The 23,235-nt window shown below is 41.6% G+C and overlaps 2 protein-coding genes and 2 pseudogenes across 6 annotated transcripts; 3 read left to right on the top strand and 1 right to left on the bottom strand.

Moving 5' to 3' along the window:
- The first annotated feature begins 1,680 nt into the window (after nt 1–1,680).
- On the top strand, nt 1,681–5,096 carry LOC148343706 (uncharacterized). The gene is made up of 2 exons (XM_088288408.1): nt 1,681–2,037; nt 3,026–5,096. The coding sequence occupies exons 1-2, from the start codon at nt 1,977–1,979 to the stop codon at nt 4,939–4,941; spliced, it is 1,977 nt and encodes a 658-aa protein (XP_088144534.1). The 5' UTR covers nt 1,681–1,976; the 3' UTR covers nt 4,942–5,096.
- On the top strand, nt 3,232–11,056 carry LOC148343705 (uncharacterized; annotated as a pseudogene). The gene is made up of 4 exons (XR_015842206.1): nt 3,232–3,367; nt 5,996–6,111; nt 6,195–6,241; nt 9,595–11,056. The product of XR_015842206.1 is annotated as an uncharacterized LOC148343705 (transcript).
- A 3,747-nt stretch (nt 11,057–14,803) lies between these two features.
- Nucleotides 14,804–19,021, top strand: LOC148343704 (uncharacterized; annotated as a pseudogene). Its single transcript, XR_015842018.1, has 2 exons — nt 14,804–14,999; nt 15,947–19,021. The product of XR_015842018.1 is annotated as an uncharacterized LOC148343704 (transcript).
- Nucleotides 19,022–19,587: 566 nt separating this feature from the next.
- Nucleotides 19,588–22,789, bottom strand: LOC148343703 (uncharacterized). Of its 3 annotated transcripts, none has more exons than XM_088288713.1 (3): nt 22,692–22,789; nt 21,753–22,130; nt 19,588–20,712 (listed from the first exon to the last, which is right to left on the bottom strand). In XM_088288713.1, the coding sequence occupies exons 2-3, from the start codon at nt 21,985–21,987 to the stop codon at nt 19,676–19,678; spliced, it is 1,272 nt and encodes a 423-aa protein (XP_088144839.1). In that variant the 5' UTR covers nt 21,988–22,130; nt 22,692–22,789; the 3' UTR covers nt 19,588–19,675. The 3 variants fall into 3 exon arrangements, with proteins under 3 accessions (XP_088144839.1, XP_088144835.1, XP_088144845.1); XM_088288709.1 differs by having other exon boundaries at nt 22,566–22,784; XM_088288719.1 differs by having other exon boundaries at nt 20,571–22,130; nt 22,566–22,784.
- Between the last annotated feature and the right edge of the window lie 446 nt (nt 22,790–23,235).

Here is a 23,235-nt window from a genome sequence, read left to right as displayed (position 1 = left end):
TGCTCTCTGCAGGCCCACTAGTCGAAACATGGCATTCTGATCAATATTGTGTTTGTGGAATGTGACTTAAAGGGATCGTCAGTTTTTCAATGACTAGCTCAATTTATGCTTTCTTTTATCATGAAATTATTAGCTTGAATTTTGAATTGTTATCAATTTGTTTTGGGGGAATCAACATGAAAATAAGGCCTTCAGAAACGCCTGCTATTAATAAACAGTATGGCCTCCTCCCTGGAGCTTTCATGCTCTGAATTGTTCAAAGTCTGTCCATCCATCCAGCCTCGCCACGATGCGGAATGTTCAAACGTTTATCTGAAATCCCTTTTTTGTGATGAGAGAATTGCTGTTCTTATCCGTACCGTTATATTTATATTAATATTGTTAACCCTTTGATGCATAAGTGGGGTCAAAAATGACCCCATGGAGTGTTATTCTTCAAAATCTTTAAAATCAAAAGTCATAATATTTTCATATTCCAGGTAACATGTTTATAACATGAGGCCATTAGTATTTTTATTCAATGTTTCATTAGACTTAACACCAATCATTTCCGATGGAATCTTCTATGAAGTTTTGTTTCCTAGCAACTCAACCTAAAATCAACCTACCCCCATGGAACAAGATCAGTCAGACACAGAGGAGTCCGCTGACGAGTCCTCCGAAGAGGAAATGAATTTGGCTCTTACTGGGCAGAGTTAGCTCCCAGCAAGGCTAAAACACCTCGTCGCAATTTTCCAAATTCAGTGTCGTTGCAATATTCCAAATTCAGTGAGGACCTGCACCTGGGTTTAGTATGGTCTCCCATAGATGCATGGAAGCATGTAGCTTTGTGACAGTTGCTCATGTAAAGTGAGAAGAGAGAAGTTAGTGTGTGTTTGTGTTTGTGTGGACAGTGTTGTGTGTCCGGATTCATTGAATGTTCGCCTTTGTCCTCCATTTAGTCAAATAAAGCGAACGACATGCAAAACGTTTTGATACCTGATTGTGTGATTCATATTTGGTAAAATGTGAATAAAAAGAGAAAAATGAACATGTCAAAAATGAAATTATACTTTTTTTTTTAAACAATATACAATCTCCAACCAAAATGAAAGACATGTCTTATATTTTGGTGCAGCACTGCCACAGGGGTGATCTGGGAAATAAATGAGTGGATGTTCCCGCATAGCCCCTGCGATGTGATCAGGTTGCCATGGGAGGGAAACACTGAGGTGATTCTAATTGCCACTTAAACAAAAATAATGAAGGCAATGATGCTTTTAGGCCATCATAATAATCTGAGAGTGGTTCCAGTTTGTTGGTGATCGCACAAAATGTAGATTGACAAATTGTTGTCTTGGTAGGAACACTGGAAAAGGCCAAAGTCACCCTAAAATAGCGGCTCCAGAATGACCAAAGGGTCGAGCTTGCTGTAATGCCTCGATTGCGCTACCTTTTGCCTACATGTGGAACTGCATGAAGAGCAAAAACCGACTAATTCCCAAAATGTGTCCTCAGCCAAACAGAGTGAGTAGAATTGGTGGAAGTACAAAGACAGTTTCTACAAGAAGATGAACGGCACCAATAGTTGGCTTGGGGGCTCGTCTGGAGGACGGCGACCTGGTCTCCTTCACCTCATTAGATGAAGAAAACTTCGTCAAGGGCCAAATGGGCCACCACACCCGGTTCTGGATCGGACTCTCCAATCTGGTGAGATGGAAGCACGAGCAGCTGTTGAGTGCACTGCTACTCGACTGACAATCGGGTTTGGTTTCTGCAGAGATGCCACAAGATGGAAGTAGTGAGTTAGCCTGGATACTAACATGCCGTAGAGACACCATCGAAGAAAAAAAGGCGGAAGCTAGCGTGACTGCTATAAAGCTACACAAAAAAAACAAAAAATGACGACGGTGACCAAGTGAATCCAATTGGAAAACCACATCAAAGAGTTTAACTAGTAGGATGGGTACCGATTTATAACATTTTCAAACCGAACAATGACGTCGTGCGAGCGACAAAGACGACAGCTGGAAGCCGTTGGCGAGAATCCAATCGAAGGTCTGTCCACATGTCGACTGCTCTTCTACTTTTCATTTAATGAATAATGGTACTAATCAGAATTATAGAATAACAGTAATAAAATAAATGCATGGGCATAGTCTTGCTGGCTCAGGAATTAGGTAAAACATTTATCAGACGTTTCCGTCAGAATCTGCCAACCAGTGTCACCAAGTCGCCATTTAATACTGAAAGTAGTAATATTTTAATACATGCCTGGAAACAACACTACTTCACTGTGGGTGATTTTCCCACATCCCGTCTATAGATATTAACGCAGGTGGATGCGACGCGCCCAACCTACCTTTACAGGTGATGATAAATTCAGAGTTCGTGTCAGTGCATTCCATGTGTGTGGGTGGCAAGAAAAATCAAAGCAACACTGTACACAAAGGGACCAGGGAATTGGGAATAACCTGTCACGGGAGATTTTTTTTGTGTGTGTATTTGTGGCACATTTCGGCATTGGCAAAGAAAAGTACACCTCAGGGAAATCAGTTGAGAAATGAGCAAGTTCCGACTTAATTCCATTGTCCATGGTTTGTTTTTGACGGGAATGTTGTCCTCACCAACATGGCCACCAGGTAGGAACGTCGGTTAACCTGGATGCCACGACACGCTGATGTTACTATTAGTCTTCATATCTGCGGGCACGTCATTCAGTGGAAGGAGCAAGCTGGCAATCGCCAAGAATATGTCCATGCTCAAAACAGACTTTCAATCATCATATTATTTTTGAGAAATGATCATGACAGTTAAAGATCAGTTGTTTTTCGGGTTAATGTTGTATACCATCTGTTTTAATACAAATATACTCCTGTTGAAATAAAGTTTTTAGCCTGTTCAATAAATGTTTATCCTGTTCGGTCCCCAACAGTGCACTTTGAATTTTGGTTATGTCTGAAGGTTTTCTAATTCATCACACAATAAATCAAAAGCCGTATGACAGTAGTTATAGTAGTATAAAGGACTTGCTTGTGTCTTGCAGGCTTCCAGCAGCTTATTTGTCAACAGGAACTTCTCCCTCAGCCGCAAGGGGGGGGGTCCATTTTGGAGCAAGAGGAGCCACAGCCCCTCCAAATTAAGGAGGAAGGGAATGATTCTCAGCCCCCCCACGTGAAGGAGGAAGAGGAGGAGGCTAGCTTCAGCATGTTGTCAATGCCTGGCGTCTCTGTGAAAAGCGAAGATGACCACAAAGAGACATTGGATTGGTCACAGGGAACTCAAAGTGGAGACCTAAGTGGAGGACCACCACCACACGGCCTCTTAGCTCCACTTTCAAACAGTGACGACACGGAGGAGTCTTTGAGGATGGATGAACACTGTGAAGGTGATAATAGCCAATCAAAATGTTCTGAGGTGGAGTCAACTCTTAACAAAAAGGATATTTCACAAAAGTTTAAAAAACATTTAACCAGCTCAATTTGTGTGGAAAGGGTTGCTAAAAAACAAAATACTTACAGGCGCACAAGAGAAAAACCTTTTAGTAAAACATGCAGTCGAAAGGAAAATATGTCATCACATATAAAAACTCATACACTTGTAAAACCTTTTTGTTGCTCTGTATGTAGTCTAAAATTCAATCGAAATTCAGACATGGTAAAACACATGAAAACACACGCTGAAGAAAAAACTGTCAGTTGTTCGACTTGTGGTAAAACATTCTCTCAGCAGACCAACATGGTAAAACACATGAGAACACACACAGGAGAAAAACCCTTTTGTTGCTCCGTTTGTGGTAAAGCATTCTCTCGGAAGGAGCACGTACCATTGCACATGAGAACACATACTGGAGAAAAACCCTTTTGTTGTTCTGTTTGCGGTAAATTATTCTCCCGAAAGGAGCATATGTCGTCCCACATGGCAACCCACACAGGCGAAAAACCTTTTAGTTGCTCTGTTTGTAGTAAAACGTTCTCTCAAAAGTCAGACATGGTGAAACACATGATTGTACACACTGAGGAAAAAAACTTTTGCTGTGCAACATGTGGTAAAACATTCTCTCGCAAATTATCGCTACGAGTACACATGAGAACGCACACTGGAGAAAAACCCTTTCGTTGCTCAATTTGTGGGAAAACATTTGCACGAAAGGCAGAGATAATAAACCACACAAGAACGCACACTGGAGAAAAACCCTTTGGTTGCTCAATTTGTGGGAAAACATTCTCCCGAAAGGAGCAAATGTCATTGCACATGACGACACATACAGGTGTAAAACCTTTTGGTTGCTCAGTTTGTGGGAAGACATTCCCTCAAAAGTCAAATGTGGCAAAACACATGAGAACACACACGGGTGAAAAGCCTTTTTGCTGTACGAATTGTGGTAAAACATTCTCTCGTGAATTCTGCCTAGTAATCCACATGAGAACACACACTGGAGAAAAACCCTTTTGTTGTCTAACTTGTGGTAAAGCATTCTCTTGTAAAAAATATTTAGCAGTCCACATGACAACACACACAGAAGAAAAAGCTTTTAGTTGTTCAACGTGTGGAAAAAACTTCTTTCATAAATCAAGCCTAACAGTGCACATGAGAATACATACAGGAGAAAAACGTTTTTGTTGCTCAATTTGTGGCAAAACATTCAACCAAAAGCCAAGTTTGACAGCCCACTTGAGAACACACACTGGAGAAAAACCCTTTTGTTGCTCATTATGTGATAAAGCATTTTCTCGAAAGAGAAATATGGTGTCACACATGAGAAAACACACCGGAGAAAAACCCTTTAGATGCTTAACTTGTGGTAAAGCATTTGCTCAAAAGACAAACTTGGTACGACACATGAGAACACACACGGGAGAAAAACCCTTTAGTTGTTCGTTGTGTGACAAAACATTTTCTCGAAAGCCTGACATGATTTCACACATGAGAAAACACACAGGAGAAAAGCTCTCACTTTGACGACACCGTTATGCACATGTGTTCTCAAAATGACATCTTTTATTTACTTCATGTCATTCTTTAAATAAGCGGTTACTACATTAACGTACAATGTATTACGATGTCAAGACGTGTTGAATGAATCAAAACAAAAATGTAAAAAAAAAACAAAACAACTGTTTTGTCTCTCAAAACTGGTCATATCCAGGAAATAGATTGAAAATGCCAAGAAAACGTTTGTGTTGGTTTTGCCTGAGTGGTAAAATGTTTCTGAGAGGTGACGTCATGCGGCTGTCATCATGTCAGCATGACATTTGCGGTTATGGGTGTTCTCACTTTTGTTGCTAGCTGCTTAGACATGAATGTATGTGTGTTGAGTTATGTTAAATTGACACCGTCATACAAAAAAGTTTCATCGACAGACATTGCAAAATGGAATATGAACTCCTGGATTGCAAGTGGAGTGTCAATTAACAAGTTTAATTGTTTATCAGTAAATTTCTTGATTGTTGTACTTTAAATATGCACATTTTACTCCAGTTTATTTGGGCATTATTTTATTCTGAAACGACTTTTAAATACACGGGTTTATAAGTAACGGAAGTCTCCAAGATGTAAAAGAAAAGTTATCTTTGTCATGACATGCATGCATACATTGCCCTCCCTTTTTAAATCATCACAGCAGTGAACAGAGCAAACAATTACAAATGTAAGAATTATGATTTCAACTTGATGTAACACATTCATCCCAATACGAATGTGATGTTGAGATGAATATATATTTTTAACTTTTAACAAATCAACAAATATATAATTCAGCATAGGTAAAATTACCTAACTGTATAAGTGGTACTGTATACTTGCTGTATTAACTATATCAAGTGCCCATATGACAAATTCATGAAATATTTCAACTCTGAGTGTTTTTCCCCGCTTGTATTTTAACATTGTACAAACCTTGTCATGATTTTTGACTAACGAATATTCCTCAAGAAAAATGCGCGAAAGAAAACGCAAGAAAATACAGATTTGAACAATAACTGACGTTTCATTTTTCGCGGCTCTTCACTTGAAGCGTCTCCACTACCGCCGCAAGATGGCAGCCGCGTGCAGCAAAAAAATACCACCGAAGAAGTAAAAAGTCAAGATGGCGAGTCTGACGGCATCGCCAAAACGGACCACAGTAACCAGGTGACGTCCAGTGTAAAACAACGTCAAGAAGTTTGAGTTGTTGGCTTAGTAGCGACTCACAACATCTTTGAACTGATCAACAGGACAATGGCGTCGGGCGAGCGACAAGGAAAACAACCGGAAGCTCTTGGTAAGAAGCACACCGTGTTGTAAAATCAAGATCTGTCCCCGTGTCCGCTGTCTTCTGTGGTTCACATTTTCAATAATTAATCAAATAAAGGGACTTGTCAGCAGAGTGTAATAACATTTCGGAGTAAAAGAGCGTGCAAGTGGATAGTTTTGTTTGATCAGCCACGAGGTAAAACGTTACCAAAATGTTCCAGTACTTTTTGGCTAGGGTCGGCCTTGCGTCCAACACGCACCATACAAACGTCTCAGTCTCTCGCATCTCGACAAGCTTTATCCATTCCACTTATCGGCTCGGTCCTCGTGCACTTGCGACAGGTGCACTGGAAATGCTGCTGTTGATTAGAAATAATAATCAAATTTCGTGTTTGTAACAAAGACCCACAATTGAGGTTAAGGAGCTTGATTTACGAAAACAATGGGAAAATAAAATGAATAACAACAGAGCTGGCCGTTTGACCCTTTTTTGTCGGTCAGTACCACGCCGGCCGCGTCCTAGGTTCCGTTCCAGCCTCGACCCACTGGCCTCATTCATAAAAATTGTAACCGCCCCCCAAAAAAAATGCATCCGTGCATGACGCCGCCAAAAGCTAAGGGCAAATTAGCTTACCTTTTTATGGGCTTATCATGGTGGTAAATGTTTCATGAAACCAAAGTGGATTAAGGGTTTGACTTCCCCTCTGTTCTCTCTTTCTGTTTGTTTGTGTCCTCCGCCTCCTTTATTCGTCTCCTTCTTCTTCATCTGCTTCTTCATCTCCTTCTTCTTCTCCTTGTGTTAGAAATGCTCCTTAAACTGGTTTAATGACTCTGGATGGCGGTCAGCAAGGAGCTTGGCCAGATTGTGCGTGTTCCCACTTTGAGCCACGCGAGTTTTAAAGCAATCCTTACAGACGGGCTTTGTCATGTTGGTCGGCCATGTAAGCTGAAACTTTCCACATGACATTTATATTTGACTAGTTCATTTATAGGAGACAATTTTGTTTTAGGTTAGATTTTTTTACCTGACATGTTTCGGCGAGTCTTTCGCCTTCCTCAGAGTCAGTGTTAGGTTATGTTTTTCGTGTTAGTGTTAGGGTCTTGGTTCAGAGGTCTATAAAAACACCAATAGTGTAAGATTTGAACCAGGGTCGCCTGTACACCAAGCAGTGTCATTAACCATTCGACCATCACAGCTGGGTAACACAAAAGGTTTTCTAAATACGGTTTATATTTAAGGTTAGAGCTATGGGTAGGGTTAGGGGTTGGGTTAGGGTTAGGGGTAGGGTTAGGTTAGGGTTGAGGCTGGGGTTGGGGTAGGGTTAGGGGAAGGGTTAGGGTTAAGGTTAGGGTTAGGGTTAAGGGTGGGGTTAGGGGTAGGGTTAGGGGTAGGATTTAGGGTTAGGGGTAGGGTTAGGGTTAGGAGTCGGGTTAGGGTTAGGTGTAGGGTTAGGGCTAGGGTTCGGGGAAGGGTTAGGGGTAGGGTTAAGGGTTAAGGTTAGGGGTAGGGTTAGGGTTAAGGGTGGGGTTAGGGGTAGGGTTAGGGGTTGGGTTAGATTCAGGGTTAGGGTTAAGGGTGGGGTTAGGGGTTGGGTTAGATTCAGGGGTAGGGTTGGGGTTAAGGTTAGGGGTATGGGTAGGGTTAGGGTTAAGGGTAGGGTTAAGGTTAACGTTAGGGTTAGGTTTTGGGGAAGGGGTAGGGTTAGGGCTAGGGGTAGGGTTAGGGTTAAGGTTAGGGTTAGAAGTAGGGGAAGGGTTAATGTTAGGGGTAGGGGTAGGATTTAGGGTTAGGGTTAGGTTTAGGGCTAGGGTTAGGGGAAGGTTTAGGGTTAAGGGTGGGGTTAGGGTTAGGGTTAAGGGTGGGGTTAGGTGTAAGGTTAGAGCTATGGGTAGGGTTAGGGGTTGGGTTAGGGGTAGGGTTAGGTTAGGGTTGAGGCTGGGGTTGGGGTAGGGTTAGGGGAAGGGTTAGGGTTAAGGTTAGGGTTAGGGTTAAGGGTGGGGTTAGGGGTAGGGTTAGGGGTAGGATTTAGGGTTAGGGGTAGGATTTAGGGGTAGGGTTAGGGTTAGGAGTCGGGTTCGGGGTTAGGGTTAGGTGTAGGGTTAGGGCTAGGGTTCGGGGAAGGGTTAGGGGTAGGGTTAAGGTTAGGGGTAGGGTTAGGGGTTGGGTTAGATTCAGGGGTAGGGTTGGGGTTAAGGTTAGGGGTATGGGTAGGGTTAGGGTTAAGGGTAGGGTTAAGGTTAACGTTAGGGTTAGGTTTTGGGGAAGGGGTAGGGGTAGGATTAGGGTTAGGGGTTGGGGTAGGGCTAGGGTTAGGGTTAGGGTTAGGCAAAGGGTTAGGGTTAAGGTTAGGGGTAGGGTTAGGGGTAGGGTTAGGGTTAAGGGTGGGGTTAGGGTGAACGTTAGGGTTAGGTTTTGGGGTAGGATTAGGGTTAGGGGTTGGGGTAGGGCTAGGGGTAGGGTTAGGGTTAAGGTTAGGGTTAGAAGTAGGGGAAGGGTTAAGGTTAGGGGTAGGGGTCGGATTAGGGTAAGGGGTAGGGTTGGGGTTAGGGCTAGGGTTGGGGTAGGGCTAGGGTTAGGGTTAGGGTTCAGGTTAGGGGTAGGGTTAACGTTGGGGTTAAATTTTGGGGAAGGGGTAGGATTAGGGCTAGGGTTAGGTGAGGAGGTCTATAAAAACAGTGTAAGATTCGAACCGGGATCACCTGTACACCGAGCAGTGTCATTAACCATTTGACCATCACAGCTGGGTAACACAAAAGGTTTTCAAAATAGCATTTATATTTAAGGTCAGTGTTAGGTTACGTCTTAAGTGTTAGGGTTCGGGTCAGGGTTAGGGGTTTGGTTCGGAGGTCTATAAAAATACCAATAGTGTAAGATTCGAACCAGGGTCACCTGTAAACCAAGTAGTGTCAGCAACCATTCGACCATCACAGCTAGGTAACACAAACAAATATCGAAATAGGGTTAAAAAAGTTCCTCATGACACTTCGAGGAGCAGAGGGGCAGCAAGTGCTTCTCCGTTTGAGGCCATTTTCCTCCTTCCCACATCACAAGAAGGCATTTCTCACACGTCGGTTGACAGGCAGCTTTGCGCGTATGTATACTTGCCTTTAAGACAGAGTTGGTGAGCTGTGTGTTTTTCTTTAGCTTTTTTTTTTTTTTTTTTTTTTTTCAAAAAAATGTTAAAACATTGTATCGAGCCGTTTCTGACGCAGAAAAATCGCGGTACGGTACTAGAATTGGTATCCCATGCAACACTACTGTCCACCATTATGTCTGAATGTTTCCTAATCTACTACACCAAAATGTTGTTTTCTTCAAAAAATCGACAAGTACATGGCAGTATTTCTCGTAACATAACTAACTTTTTTTGCTTCTTGTAGGTGTTCAGCACCTGAGTGGCCATCAGGAAGAGCTTCCCCGTCAGCCGCACGGGGTGAGCGCCACTTTGAAGCATGAGGATACACAGCGCACCCATGTGAAAGAAGAAGAAGACGATCGACTGTTCTTTCATGAGAACAAGGAAGAGGAGGATTCACAACCTCCCCACGTGAAGGAGGAAGAAGAGGAGGCTGACATCAACATGTTGCCACTAATTGTTGTTTCTGTGAAACGGGAAGATGAGGAACACAAACTGCGGTCACAGCTTCATCATAACCGTGCAAGTGGAGACCACCGTTGCAGACCACCACCAGACGACCTCTTAGCTCCACAGTCAGACAGCGACGGCATGGAAGAATGTGTGAGGAGCGACACAGACTGTGAAGCTGATGACAAACAGTTGAAATGCTCTGAGGAAGAGACAAATCTTGGCAAAAAGAGAACTTCACTAATGTTTAAAAAATGTTTTACCGACTCAGATTGGGGTAAAAGCAAAACTAGGCACACAAAAACACACACTGAAGAAAAACCCTTTTGTTGCACATTTTGTGGCAAGACATTCTCTCGAAAGCCACGTATGCTAAAACACATGACAACACACACCGGAGAAAAACCTGTTAGTTGTTCTACTTGTGGAAAAACGTTCTCCCAGCAGACAAACATGATCAAACACATGAGAATACATACAGGGGAAAAACCCTTCAGTTGCTCCGTTTGCTGCAAAACATTCTCTCGTAAGGAGAGTGTGTCAATGCACATGAGAACACACACTGGAGAAAAACCCTTTTGTTGTACAGTTTGTGGTAAAACATTCTCTCAAAAGGGGCACATGTCATCCCACATGACAACACATACAGGTGAAAAACCTTTTTGTTGTTCAGTTTGTGGGAAAACATTCTCACAAAAGTCAGACATGGGAAAGCACATGACAACACACACTAAAGAAAAAAAATTTAGTTGCACAACTTGTGGTAAAACATTTGCTCGCAAATTATCCCTACAAGTACACGTGAGAACACACACTGAAGAAAAACCCATAAGTTGCACAACTTGTGGTAAAACATTCTCTCAAAATGCAGATATCGTCAAACACATGAGAACACACACAGGGGAAAAACCCTTTGGTTGCTTAATTTGTGGTAAAACGTTCTCTCGTAAGGAGCATATGTCAACACACATGACGATACATACGGGTGTAAAACCGTTTTGTTGCTCTGTTTGTGGGAAAACATTCCCTCAAAATTCCCACTTGGTAAAACACATGAGAACACACAGTGGGGAAAAACCCTTCATTTGCTCAACTTGTGGTAAAGCTTTCACTCTTGAAATATATCTCATCATACACATGAGAACGCACACTGGAGAAAAACCCTTTCTCTGCTTAACTTGTGGTAAAACATTCTCTAGGAAGCAACATCTGGAAGCGCACATGAGAATACACACTGGAGAAAAACCCTTCAGTTGCTCAACTTGCAGTAAAACCTTCTCACATGATTCGAGCCTTTTATTACACATGAAAATACATACAGGAGAAAAAGCCTATTGTTGCTCAATTTGTAGTAAAACATTCTCTCAAAAACCAACGATGGAAAGACACATGAAAACACACACCGGCGAAAGACCATTTTCTTGCTCATTGTGCGATAAAACATTCTCTCGAAGGCCAAGTATGGTAAGGCACATGAGAACCCACACAGGAGAAAAACCTTTTAGTTGCTCAGTTTGTGGCACGGCATTCTCTCGAAAGACAAACTTGGTGTCGCACATGAGAACACACACAGGGGAAAAGCTCTCACTTTGACGACATGTGTCTGGTCAGCCCCATTTCTGAAATTGGTCGGCATATTGTGAGCACGTAAGAGTGGAAAGGAAGTGATTAGAAGAACAAATGAATACATGCTTAGAGAGGAAATAGTCCCAAAACTGGAAATGAATTTGTTTGTTATTGTTTACGTCTGCCAGGATTAAGGTTCAAAATATATTCATGTATCCTGTATGAACTATTTAAAATATGAGCAATGTTTGCTTGCACGGTAGAGTGCTGAGTTTTGAATTTGACTTTATTGTTGTGTTCTCAAAATGACATTATCTGGTGTTAATAAACTGTCACTGCTTAAATGTACAATATGTGCCACTCAAAAGGGAGGAAACGTACGTAAGTTTTTTTTTTTTTACATTTTGCAAGAATTTCTTTGATTGTAGATAAATACTTAAATCGCCAACATAAGGAAATTTTGATATACAATTCAATTGATTTCCTTAAAGCGACCTTGCACAGTCTGCTTTGTGATGTGGATGATGCTGTATGACGTGTAGCGACTTTTCATTCACAGCTGTGCATTATCAGAAGTTCATTTCTAGAGTTTCTTAACCAATTTGTTTTTTTTAGACCATCTGAATTGGAAGGTGTTGAATAAATGAAAACTAAACTAATAAAATAATGTAAATGGTTTGTCACTTGAAACCTGTAATAGACTGCCAATTTAATAAAAACAGCAATGACATATTAATGTTGTTTTGAGATTTTCTTTTTTGTCTTGAGTGGCAAATGTTCGTGCCAAAATGTTCAGAAAGTTGCTGAGAGGTGAACTTCATGTGTGCATTATCATCAAACGGAGACAAGATGGTGACATGTTTTGAGGATGTGGACATCCTTCCAACAAAATGACATTTTCACTTTGGCGTGTTCTCACTTTTGTGGCCAGCAGCATGAAGGCTTGTGTGTGGCATTATTTTTAAATTACCCTGTTAAAAAAAAAATATTTCATTTGACAGACATTGCAAAATGGAATTTGAACTCCTGCATTTGCGTGGAGTATGCCCACTGCACTGGAAGTGGACCTTTACTTCAGTTTACTTTTTAATTTTTTTTATTCATGTCATTTTGTGTTTATTATACTATTGTGTTCTAGTTTATTTGGGCATTGTTTCATTCCGAAATTACTTTTCAAGTACATAGGTTTATGGTTACTAGTCTTCAAGAATCATCTCTATCAAGACATGCATGTATACATTCCCATTCCCCCCAAAAATGTATACCTCCTTTAATCCATCACAGAAGCGAATCGAGCAAACAATTAAAGAAGTCTGACTTATGATTAGACCTTAATGCAATACATTGATGTCATATGGCTTATTGAATTTAATAAATTTTTTGTACTTATAAAAAATGCATTTAATTTTAAATGAAAGTGAACAAAATCAATACAACAAAATATATGTATTTGAAAAACCACAGTATTTAGAAAATAAAACATTAACGAAGTTTATTCATTTAATTTTTTTCAAATTCAGCGGGCCGGATTAAAACGTTTAACGGGCCGCATGTGGCCCCCGGGCCGTAGTTTTCCCACAGCTTTATTTTTCTTTTCTGTTCCGGTTTACTCTTAACCTTGCCCATATCTCATAATGAGCTGACTAAAAGATTATTCTGAAGTAAAAAGGTACATGAACTCTTAACGGCCATGACAATTCATTCCGATTTGTGACTTTCTCGGCTCTTCTCTTGAATCGTCTTCGCTGTCAGCAGTGAGTTAGCGGCGATGCTCATTCGTTGTAAAAACACCATAGAAGAAGAAAAAGACGGAAATTGGGAGAACATGAAGCTGTTAGAGACGACGGTGAAAAACCATTTTGTTGCCCGTTGTGTAATAAAACATTTTCTCTTAAATCACACGTGGTATCACACATAAGGATACACTCAGGAGAAAACCACATTTGTTGCTCGGTTTGTAGCAAAACATTCACACAAAAGCCAAGTATGGTAAGACACTTGAGAACGCACACAGGAGAAAGACCCTTTCGTTGCTTATTGTGCGATAAAACGTTCTCTCACAAGGCACACATGGTGTTACACATGAGAATACACACGGGAGAAAAACCTTTTAGCTGCTCAATGTGTGGTCAGACATTCACCCGAAAACTGAACATGGTGACACACATGAGGTTACTCACTGGGGAAAAACCCTTTAGTTACTCAACCTGTGGTAAAACATTCACTCGAAAGCTAAATATGGTCCTGCACATGAGAACACACATGTGAGGAAAACTTGTTAGTTGCTCACTGAGTGGCTATTGCGGGCTATTGTGGTTTCGGGGTTACCAACATGGTGCTTGATGGCCCCCAAGAACCACAAGTTGCCTGAGGGCCGGTTTTAAAAAGCGCTTACCACCAATGATTTGACGTTGTGATTTCTTCAAAATATCACAGAAGTGGTCGTTTGCATATAGAAACAGTTGCAGAGATTGATAGAAATTCACTGTTGCATATTGATGTTAATCTACTTCTTAGTTTCTATAAGAAAATATTCAAATGTTCATTGTCATTTAATGACACGATTAAAATCAATTTAAGTAAATTTGGAATTTGTGTAGCTAACTATTGTCACTAGTATTTCCTCAAGAAAAATACTAGATTTTTTTTAGGATTTTTTAAGCCGGTCAGTGTTCAGTAAGTTTAAATAAACCAATCGTGAAATACGTTTTGAAATAACAGGTTAATTTACTGCATATACTTTCAATAAAAGTATCCTCAAGAATTTTGCAAACATTTAACAATCTTTGCCATGTCCGAAGGAAGGAAAAGAGAAGAAAAAAACCCAAGGGGTGATTTGCAGGATTGCTACATAAAGTAACTTTGCTGCTCTTTCAGCATCTCACTTTAAACAGCTACTAACTTTATTTTTGTATTTATTTTGCTTGTTTGACTTGTTTCTATACTGAATATAAAGACGTATAATGAGGTGAGATCAATTTCATAGACCCAATGTTGGTTTTGTTATCTCACCTGCACAATATCTTCCAGCGTTACTGGTCATATTTATGTATTGTCTATCAGAAAATAAAGGATAATTTGATAAATCATTTTACATTACTTTCACATTTTTCATGTCTTATGGTAATAATTAGAAACCTAAATCATGTAAAAGTGTTGAACTTTTGATCAAACGTGTTATGAAACTTTCTTGTTTCGTCTGTCATTGCTTCACATTTGTTTATTTATTTAACGATGCCTCAATTATTCATTAAACGTTGTCACTTTTGGTATGGGAGGTTGCAAATAAGGAAAGAAGATGGAAAACAAATCTTCGCGTTTCTTTCTCGGCACACCTCTTGAGGGGTTTCTCAAAATCGCCGCCAGGGGGCAACCTAGCGTTACTGTGCACGTCCACCAGCTTTGTGTTCACCATCGAAGAACTCGAAATGGCGGCGCGGTCTCATGACGACACGAAAACGGTGTTATTGCTAGCAGGGGAAGTCGAGTTGAATTACAAATTAATATAAGCAGTTGGCGCAGGAGCGACTAATAACACATTTTAACTGTCCAATTGAGCAATGGCGTCGCACGAACGACAAAGAAATCAACAGAAAGCTGTTGGCAAGAATCACATCGTGTTGCACATCCAAGGTCGGTCATGTATTTTGAACATTTTCATGAATGAATCAAGTAAATTCTCAGTGAAGGGGCTACTATTGATCGTAAAGTAACATTAGGACTGAAAGATGGTGAATGTTGGCAAGCGGGTTCTCGACACTTATCTGTGTTCCTCATAGCAATTGTAGTTGTACGTTGCACGAACCAACAAATGCATGACAAGACTCACTGAATTAAAGTAAAAAAATGTAAGAAACTTGGAATGAACACTTCATGTGAGTGTATTGTTATGGTACGAAATAAACACATCCAATGGAAAAAATAGACTTGCAGTGTTTACAAAAGACGCGACACTGAGTGTGCATAGATATGACTGATGGGAAACGTTTTATTTTTTTAGCAGACTATGAAAATATAATTGCCTTGTTATGCCCACTTTACAAAATTCACGAGTATCCGGCCATTGCGATCGTGTTAAAAAAACGAGCACGGTGGCTGTCAAATCTTCGACGTGGCCACTTCAAAGCTTAAAAACATACAAGGATTTGCTCCGATCACTTTTTGTACTTTATTTTTTTCTGTTTGATGTGGAGTGGGTCATGAAATTAACCTGTGATTGTAAAATCGAGGCAGTCATGTTTCTTGCCTGAGACAGGACGCTTATTTTATGAATGAGGACTGAAGGATGCCCAGGTCCGGATAGACTGCTAAAATAGGGTTAAGTGCTCATCTCTGCAAACACGTATGCAAATGACCATTTATCCAATCTGGGGGGAAACAAACAAACTTACCTGGTCCATTTGTTCATTGAATGAAAAGTTGATGTTAATTATCATGACAGGCTTCGTCCCATCTTGGTCAAACTGTTCACGTTTATTTCTCTATGTTCAACACACAATGACAAAGTTTTTTTGATAAAAAAATGGTCAAATATAATAGCAGTGGATATTGAAACGTAACTGTCTGTTTGTATCCTGCAGAAGTCCAGCAGCTGATCGATTATCAGAAAGAACATCCTCCTCAGTTGCTGGGGGTGAGCTCCAGTTTTGAGCAAGAGAAAAAATATTCACCTCATGTCAAAGAGGAAGAAAAGGGTCCACGGACATGCCAAATTAAAGAAGAACAGAAGGATCCACAGGCTGCTCACGTGAAGGATGAAGAAGAGGAGGCTGACATCAGCATGTTGCCGCTGTTTGTTGTCTCAGTGAAAGGTGAAGATGACGAAGCTGAACCTTTCGAGTGGTCACAGCTTCATCATGGCAGTTCAAGTGGAGACCGCTGTGAAGGACCACCACCAGACGACCTCTTAGCTCCACGGTCAGACTGCAACGACTCTCTCTTTGATCCAATTTCAGCCAGTGACGGTGGGGACATGGAAGAAAATCAACATATGAATGAACACACAAAAACACACACAGGAGAGAAACTGTTTAGTTGCCTAGTTTGCCGTGCAACATGGTCTCGAAAAGGAAGTCTGGAAAAGCACATGAGAACACACAGTGGAGAAAAACCCTTTTTATGCACAACTTGCGGTCAAACATTCTCTCGCAAGGAAAACATGGTGTCACACATGAAAACACACAGTGGGGAAAAACTCTTTAGTTGCGCAACTTGTGGTCAAACATTCTCAAAAAGGGCAAGCTTAGTGAGACACGTGAAGTCACACACTGGAGAAAACCCTTTTAATTGCTCAACCTGTGTCCCGGAACTTGAGCTTCTCCCACAGTCGCAGGGGATGAGCTCCAGTTTGGAGCGTGAGGATCCACAGCCCACCCACGTAAAGGAAGAAGAAGAGGATACAGAGCTCCCCTATGTGACGGAGGAAGGGGATGAGACTGACAGGAGCATGTTGTCACTGACTGTTGTCTCCATGAAGACCGAAGGCGAAGCATGTGAGTGGTCTCAGTTTCCACTGTGCAGGACACCTAATCGACAACCTCTTAGCTCAGACACTGACGACATGGAAGAACCTTCGAGGAGCGACGCAGATTGCGAAGGTAACGACAAACAGTCTAAATACTCTGAGAAGACGACAACTCTTGGGAATGTTAAAGATGAAGACGATGTGAAAGAGGAAAGGGAGGAGGCTGAAATCATCATGATGTCTCTGACTGCTGTCTCAGTGAAAAGTGAAGATGACAATGCCGAACCACCCGAGGGGCCACAGCTTCATCGTGACAGTCCAAGTGGAGGTCCACCACTAGACGACCTTTTATACCCACAGTCAGATAGCGACGACATGGAAGAACCTGTGAGGAGCGACAGAAACTGTGAACGTGATGACAAACAGAACAAATGCTTGGAGGAGGAGGAGACAACGCTTGTCAATGAGGAAACTTCACAAATGTTTACAAAATGTTTAACCAGCTCAGTTTGTGCGAAAAATCAACATGCTATTGGGCACACAAGAACACACTCAGAAGAGAAACACTTTAGTTGCTCAGTTTGCAGTACAACGTGGTCTCGAAAAGGAAGTTTGGAAAACCACATGAGAATACACACTGGAGAAAAACCCTTTTTATGCTCTACTTGTGGTCAGACATTCTCCCGAAAGGAAAACATGGTGTCACACATGAGATTACACACAGGAGAAAAACCCTTTAGTTGCTCAATTTGTGATCAAAAATTCTCACGAAAGTCAAACTTAGAGCGACACGTGATATCACACAAAAGAGAAATTACAGGAGAAAAACCCTTTAGTTGCTCAATTTGCAATAAATTATTCTCTCAAAAGCGACAACTGGTAGCACACCAAACCGCACATACAGGAGAAAAACCCTTTAGTTGTTCAACTTGTGGTCATACATTCTCTCGAAAGACAAACCTGGAGAGACACATGAAATCACACACAGGAGAAAAACCTTTTAGTTGCTCAATTTGTAGTAATACATTCCCTCGAAAGCGAAACCTGGAGAGACACATGAGATCACACACAGGAGAAAAACCTTTTAGTTGCTCAACTTGTGGTAAGAAATTATCTGGTAAGCCAAGCTTGCTGACACACATGAGGTCGCACACAGGAGAAAAACCCTTTAGTTGCACGACTTGTGGTCAAACATTCTCACGTAAAGGCAACATGGAAGCACACATGAAGTTACATGCTGGAGAAAAACCCTTTAGTTGTTCAATTTGTTGTAAAACTGTATCTCGGAAATCAAACTTGGAGAGACACATAAGATCACATATAGGAGAAACGGAGTCAAGTTGTTCAACTTAACGTGGTGAAACATTCTCCAGAAAGTCAGACATGGTGACACACACTTGCGAAACCCAAGTGGTAATGAAGGAATACAAGTAGCTTGAGGGCCTGTTCTAAAAGGATCTTACCATGCGTGACAGGACATTGTGACTTCCTAGGAACAAGTGTTCATTTGAAAACGTCATGTAAATTATTTGTAAGTGAAGCCTCTTGCTTTTTTGTTCTGCTGCAGGAACGCGTTTGAAAAAAAAATAATAGTAGGTATTGGGGGGTTTGTGTGCAGCAGTTCGGAAAAAAATAAAATATTGCTTATTATTGTAATTCTTTATTCATTCATTAATTTCCTCGAAATCATTGATTTGTTTTCATTTTGCATTTTAACTGAGTTGTTATTGAACGACTGTGACTTTGTTCTTTGTACTTCCTGTGTTCTCATCATTTTACGCGTTTATTTTGAAGGATTATAGGATATGACGTATTCGCTCCGTACTCGCTTTTCAGTAGGCTTCTGGTACGTGCATGTGGGTCTAAAAATTAAAAATTAGTTTTTTATGAGGTTTTAAATGTAAATATAATGCAAAATTTGTTGTTGTTTGGCAGTACACAGGTTGATATTCTTGCCAACTGCGGGTCTTTGGCCTGTGGGAGAAAGTAAGTGACCCGTTGCAGTTCAGCTTCGAGTGGTCCTCGCTCAACTTTTTTTTTTTTGGTTTTCGCACAACGTTACCGCGTCAAAGTACTGTGGCACGGCAGGTTTCATTCTTTCAATGAACACACAAAAAAGTGCTGAAATGTATGTAGTCATGAAAAAAAAATCGTAAGTCATTGGATAACTGATTCTTTTGTGAAAGCTGAAATTAATAATCGTAAAATAGACACTTATAGATATTTAAAATGTTTAATATATATATATTTTTTTCATTATTGTATTTTATTATCGTCGTCTTAAAAAGTCGAGTTGTTCCAAAGGAAAGTTACAAAACCTACGACGGGCTCCAAACACGGAAAACATGTCAAGGACAGGTAATCGGGACGCTGTGTCTGTAAGTTAATTTGCATATATTTCCCGTCAGGCCCCTCGCCTTTGGCTAATATGTCATGTCATTATCCACACCGCTTATCCTGTACACTGTACAGGGTCGCGGGAGGGTGCTGGAGCCTATCCCAGCTGACGACGGGCGAAAGGCGCACTACACCCTGAACTGGTCGCCAGCCAGTCACAGGGCTGACCTAGACACCGTCACTGAATGGGAACAGAACCCACACTGCCCGCACACAACTCGGGCGAGTGTACCACTGCACCATCACCAAGATTAATCAAACACAAATTGAGGTTTTATAACTCACCCTGGCGAGGAAAGTTTTTGCATAACTTTTCAATAAAAATATTAATGAATGAATGACTCAGAACACAAAATAAACTTTTCACATCTATTTATGGGTCATCATTTCAGAAGTAGGAAACATCACACGCAAGCAAGAAAATAAACTAATAGAAAAACAACTAAGTTCAGATTTTAAGTGAAGTGTCTTTGTCTTGCGCAGCTGGCACTGCGCTCTCCTCTCCCTGCTGTGCAAGGGCCTTTTGGTGTGCCCGCTGCTCAGCCAGCCACAGGGCCATTGGTTTGCCCTCGTACAGTGTGCAAAATCTCAATAAAGTCCGCCTGGGCAGTTTGGTGTTGAAAGACGTGTGCCCAAAATCGCCCCGTGCTGGGAGGCCACACTTTCTGCATGTTCTAACTTTTCTTTTTGTTTTTGAGGTCTCTGAGGCTGAGTCTGCGGCCGCTGGCTCTGTCTTGTCCAAGTCCTCTCCTTGGGACGACTCGTCACTCGCACTCTGTTGTTCGACTTTGGCCTTCTTTAAGGAGCAGGATCTTTGTGGTTGGCGGTTGGACTTCAGCCCATTGGACGGCTCCACTAAGGTTTGCGATGGCCCCACTGGCTGTTCATCTTGTGGCGGCGTTGGTGGTGGCTGCTCTTCCTCCTCCTCCTCCTCCATGGGACAGGCTTGTGTGGTTTTACGCTGCCGCCATGCAGTCGTACGGGCAACTCGCATTGGCTGCGAGGACAACTGCTGCTTCACCCACTCTGAAACACTCTCCCTAGAATTGAACGTTTCGCAAAAGTAGTTTCCCCTGAAAAAAGCATGGCCGTGACTCATTGTCCGAGGCAGGCCACACCACTGACATGCCTGCCCAGGTTCGCTGCCCCAGTTGTACTCGTCTCTGACAGCAAGAACATGCTGGTCCTGCAAGGCCCGAACCCTTCTTCGATAAGCGGTACACCTTGTTGTAGCGCTCCCACTGGCGCTGGCCACACTTGGCTTTTGCTGTGGTACTTTCTGTGGCGCTGGCTGCGGCTCTCCCCCCCGCAAGGCCTGCACTTTGCTGATACGAGCGGCGCGCACAACTGGTGTCTTGACATTGGCAGGGACTGACGTGATGAGCAGGCTACCGCAAGTTGCACAATTTCCAATGCACACGTTGCAAACTGTCCTCACGGCAGCAGAGGATTGCCCTGGTAGGGCAGCTGATGTAGTGCTCACCTCTGCAAAAATATGAAGTAAAGTTGAGTTTGATCTTCCCAAGTGTTAAACACAAACGAGCATTCTTTGGCATGTACATTGCTGCTCCATCGACGACATGGCTGGTTTAAAATCCGAACCATAATTTGGGACCCTTTTTGGAAACCCTAACTATAGTTTGAAACCCATTTGCCTTCAACGTGACGTTGCTGCCCCCCCACCTCTTGTTTTTTCGCATGTGGCTTCTGAGAGAATAGTTTGTCAAACTAGGAGCAGTGAAAAGGTTTTTCTCTTGCGTGTATTCTCATGTGTTTCACCATGTTTGGCTTGCGTGTGAATGTTTTTCCACAATATGAGCAACTGAAAGGTTTTTCTCCTGTGTGTAGCCTAACGTGGGAAATCATGTTTGGCTTTCGAGAGAAGGTTTTTCCACAAGTTGAGCAACAAAAAGGTTTTTCTCCAGTATGTGTTCTCATGTGCGATATCATGTTTGGCTTGAGAGCAAATGTTTTACCACAAACGGAGCAAGTATAGGGTTTTTCTCCTGTATGTGATCTCATGTGTAAAGCCACATGTTCCTTTCGTGAGAATGTTTTAGAACAAACTGTGCAACTAAAGTGGCTTTCTCTTGTGTGTGTTCTCATGTGGGTTATCAAGTTTGGCTGTCGAGAGAATGTTTTACCACAAGTTGAGCAACAAAAGGGTTTCTCTCCTGTGTGTGTTCTCATGTGCGAGTACATGTGTGACTTATGTGAGAATGTTTTATTGCACATTGAGCAAGAAAAGGGTTTTTCTCCTGTGTGTGTTCTCATGTGCGATACCAAGTTTAGCTTTCGCGAGAATGTTTTACCACAAGTTGAGCAAGTGAAGGGTTTTTCTCCAGTATGCGTTCTCATGTGTAATTCCACGTGTTCCTTTCGTGAGAATGTTTTACCACAAGTTGAACAGCAAAAGGGTTTTTCTCCCCTATGTTCTTTCAAGTGGCTCTTAGAGCGGTTTCTACGCATTCCCTTTTTGCCAAGCATTGTCTCATTTTCAGGGCATTTTGACTGTTTGTCGTCACCTTCAATGTCTGCGTCGCTTCTCAAAGGTTCTTCCAGGTTGTCAGTGTCAGACAGTGGAGCTAAGAGGTTGGGCGGTGGATGATTGTTTTGACAAAGCTGTGACCGCTTGGGTGGATCATCTTGGTCCTCTTCACTCTTCACTAAACCAACAGTCTGTGGCAGTTTGCTGATGTCAACCTCCAGCTTTTCCTCTTTCATGTTTGGCAGCTGTGGCTCTTCATCTTCCTTTTTCATGCAGAAGACTGAACTGTGGGGCTGTGGATCCTCTTCTTCCTTTTTAACGAGGGGGTTTGCTGGCGCCTTTTGCTTTATACTTGAGCTCACCCTCTGCGTTGGAGGGGGAAGTTCTTCCTCAAAACCGATCAGCTGCTGGACGTCTGCATGACACAAGCAAGTTAGATACATGACCTTAAATACGGCCAAAGTGTTGACAATTTTACAATCAAAACTGACTCTATTTATTCAATTTTTCAAACTCTAGATGCCATGTACGCAATAGATGCCACGTGTAGGTGTTGCTTCCATTCACACGTTTCATAGATGGTATGTACTTGGTTCTTATTTTCTGCTTTTTGCTTACTTAGGGACATTTATTCATGGAAAGTGCAATTGCGAAGCTGTGATTTATTTCTGTGATTTATTTTCCTCTTATATCAGCTTCTCTGTTACCACCACTGCACTTGAACAAACCATACTATCCACATGCATTTTCATTCATTGCCCAATTGCATTATTATTTTTAAATAAATATTAACCCCTTTACTAAATTTAACATGATTCATTAATGGAAATGTGTTTAAAATCGACTAGACCTGGGAAGTGCAAAACAATCTGGTCCTTGCCATCAGTTTCCAGTCGCTTTCGTTGTCGCTCGTTGTAGTTTTTCGACGCCATTATTCCGTTAAACAGTTAGCTTGTGTTATTCATCACTCCCGTACCAAAAATGTTGATTTTTTAACGTTGAGTTTCCACTCGATTTCACTCGTCGCCTCGTTTTGTGTCGTCTTGTAGTCAGAAAAAAAGTCACAACTTCCGCCTTTTCTTCTTCGATGGTGTTTACTGGTAGGTGAACATGCACAGTACATTACTGCTGCAACGTTGCGGCGGTATTGCGGAAGCGTGAAGATGAACGCCGAAAAAGAAGTACGCAATGTATTTATTTGCACCGTTCCCCTTTTCGATATTACTCATCTCACAGTCTATATAGTCCAAAAATTCCAAACAAAGTGTCGAGTACAATAACAAAGGAGAAAGGAGACGAAACGAAACGAATTAACAATTGTACGGTATACATTCATCAAAATGTATGGATTAGAGGACATTACATCCTTCTGTCGTCATTTACGATCACAAGATCATCTAATCGGATGTTTTTTCCGTATCATGTTTCCCTACTGAAATGAAAGAAAATACAATTTATCGTCGCAGCAACCTAAAAGAATACTAACAAAAATGCGTGTAAAATGTTTTTAATAAGGAAAA

Source organism: Idiotropiscis lumnitzeri, chromosome 1 (assembly GCF_059441095.1).
Source record: "Idiotropiscis lumnitzeri isolate Australia: NSW breed Sydney's pygmy pipehorse chromosome 1, RoL_Ilum_1.0, whole genome shotgun sequence".
NCBI lineage: Eukaryota > Metazoa > Chordata > Actinopteri > Syngnathiformes > Syngnathidae > Idiotropiscis > Idiotropiscis lumnitzeri.
Note: the sequence above shows the minus strand (reverse complement) of the source record. Positions and strands in the feature narration are given on the sequence as shown.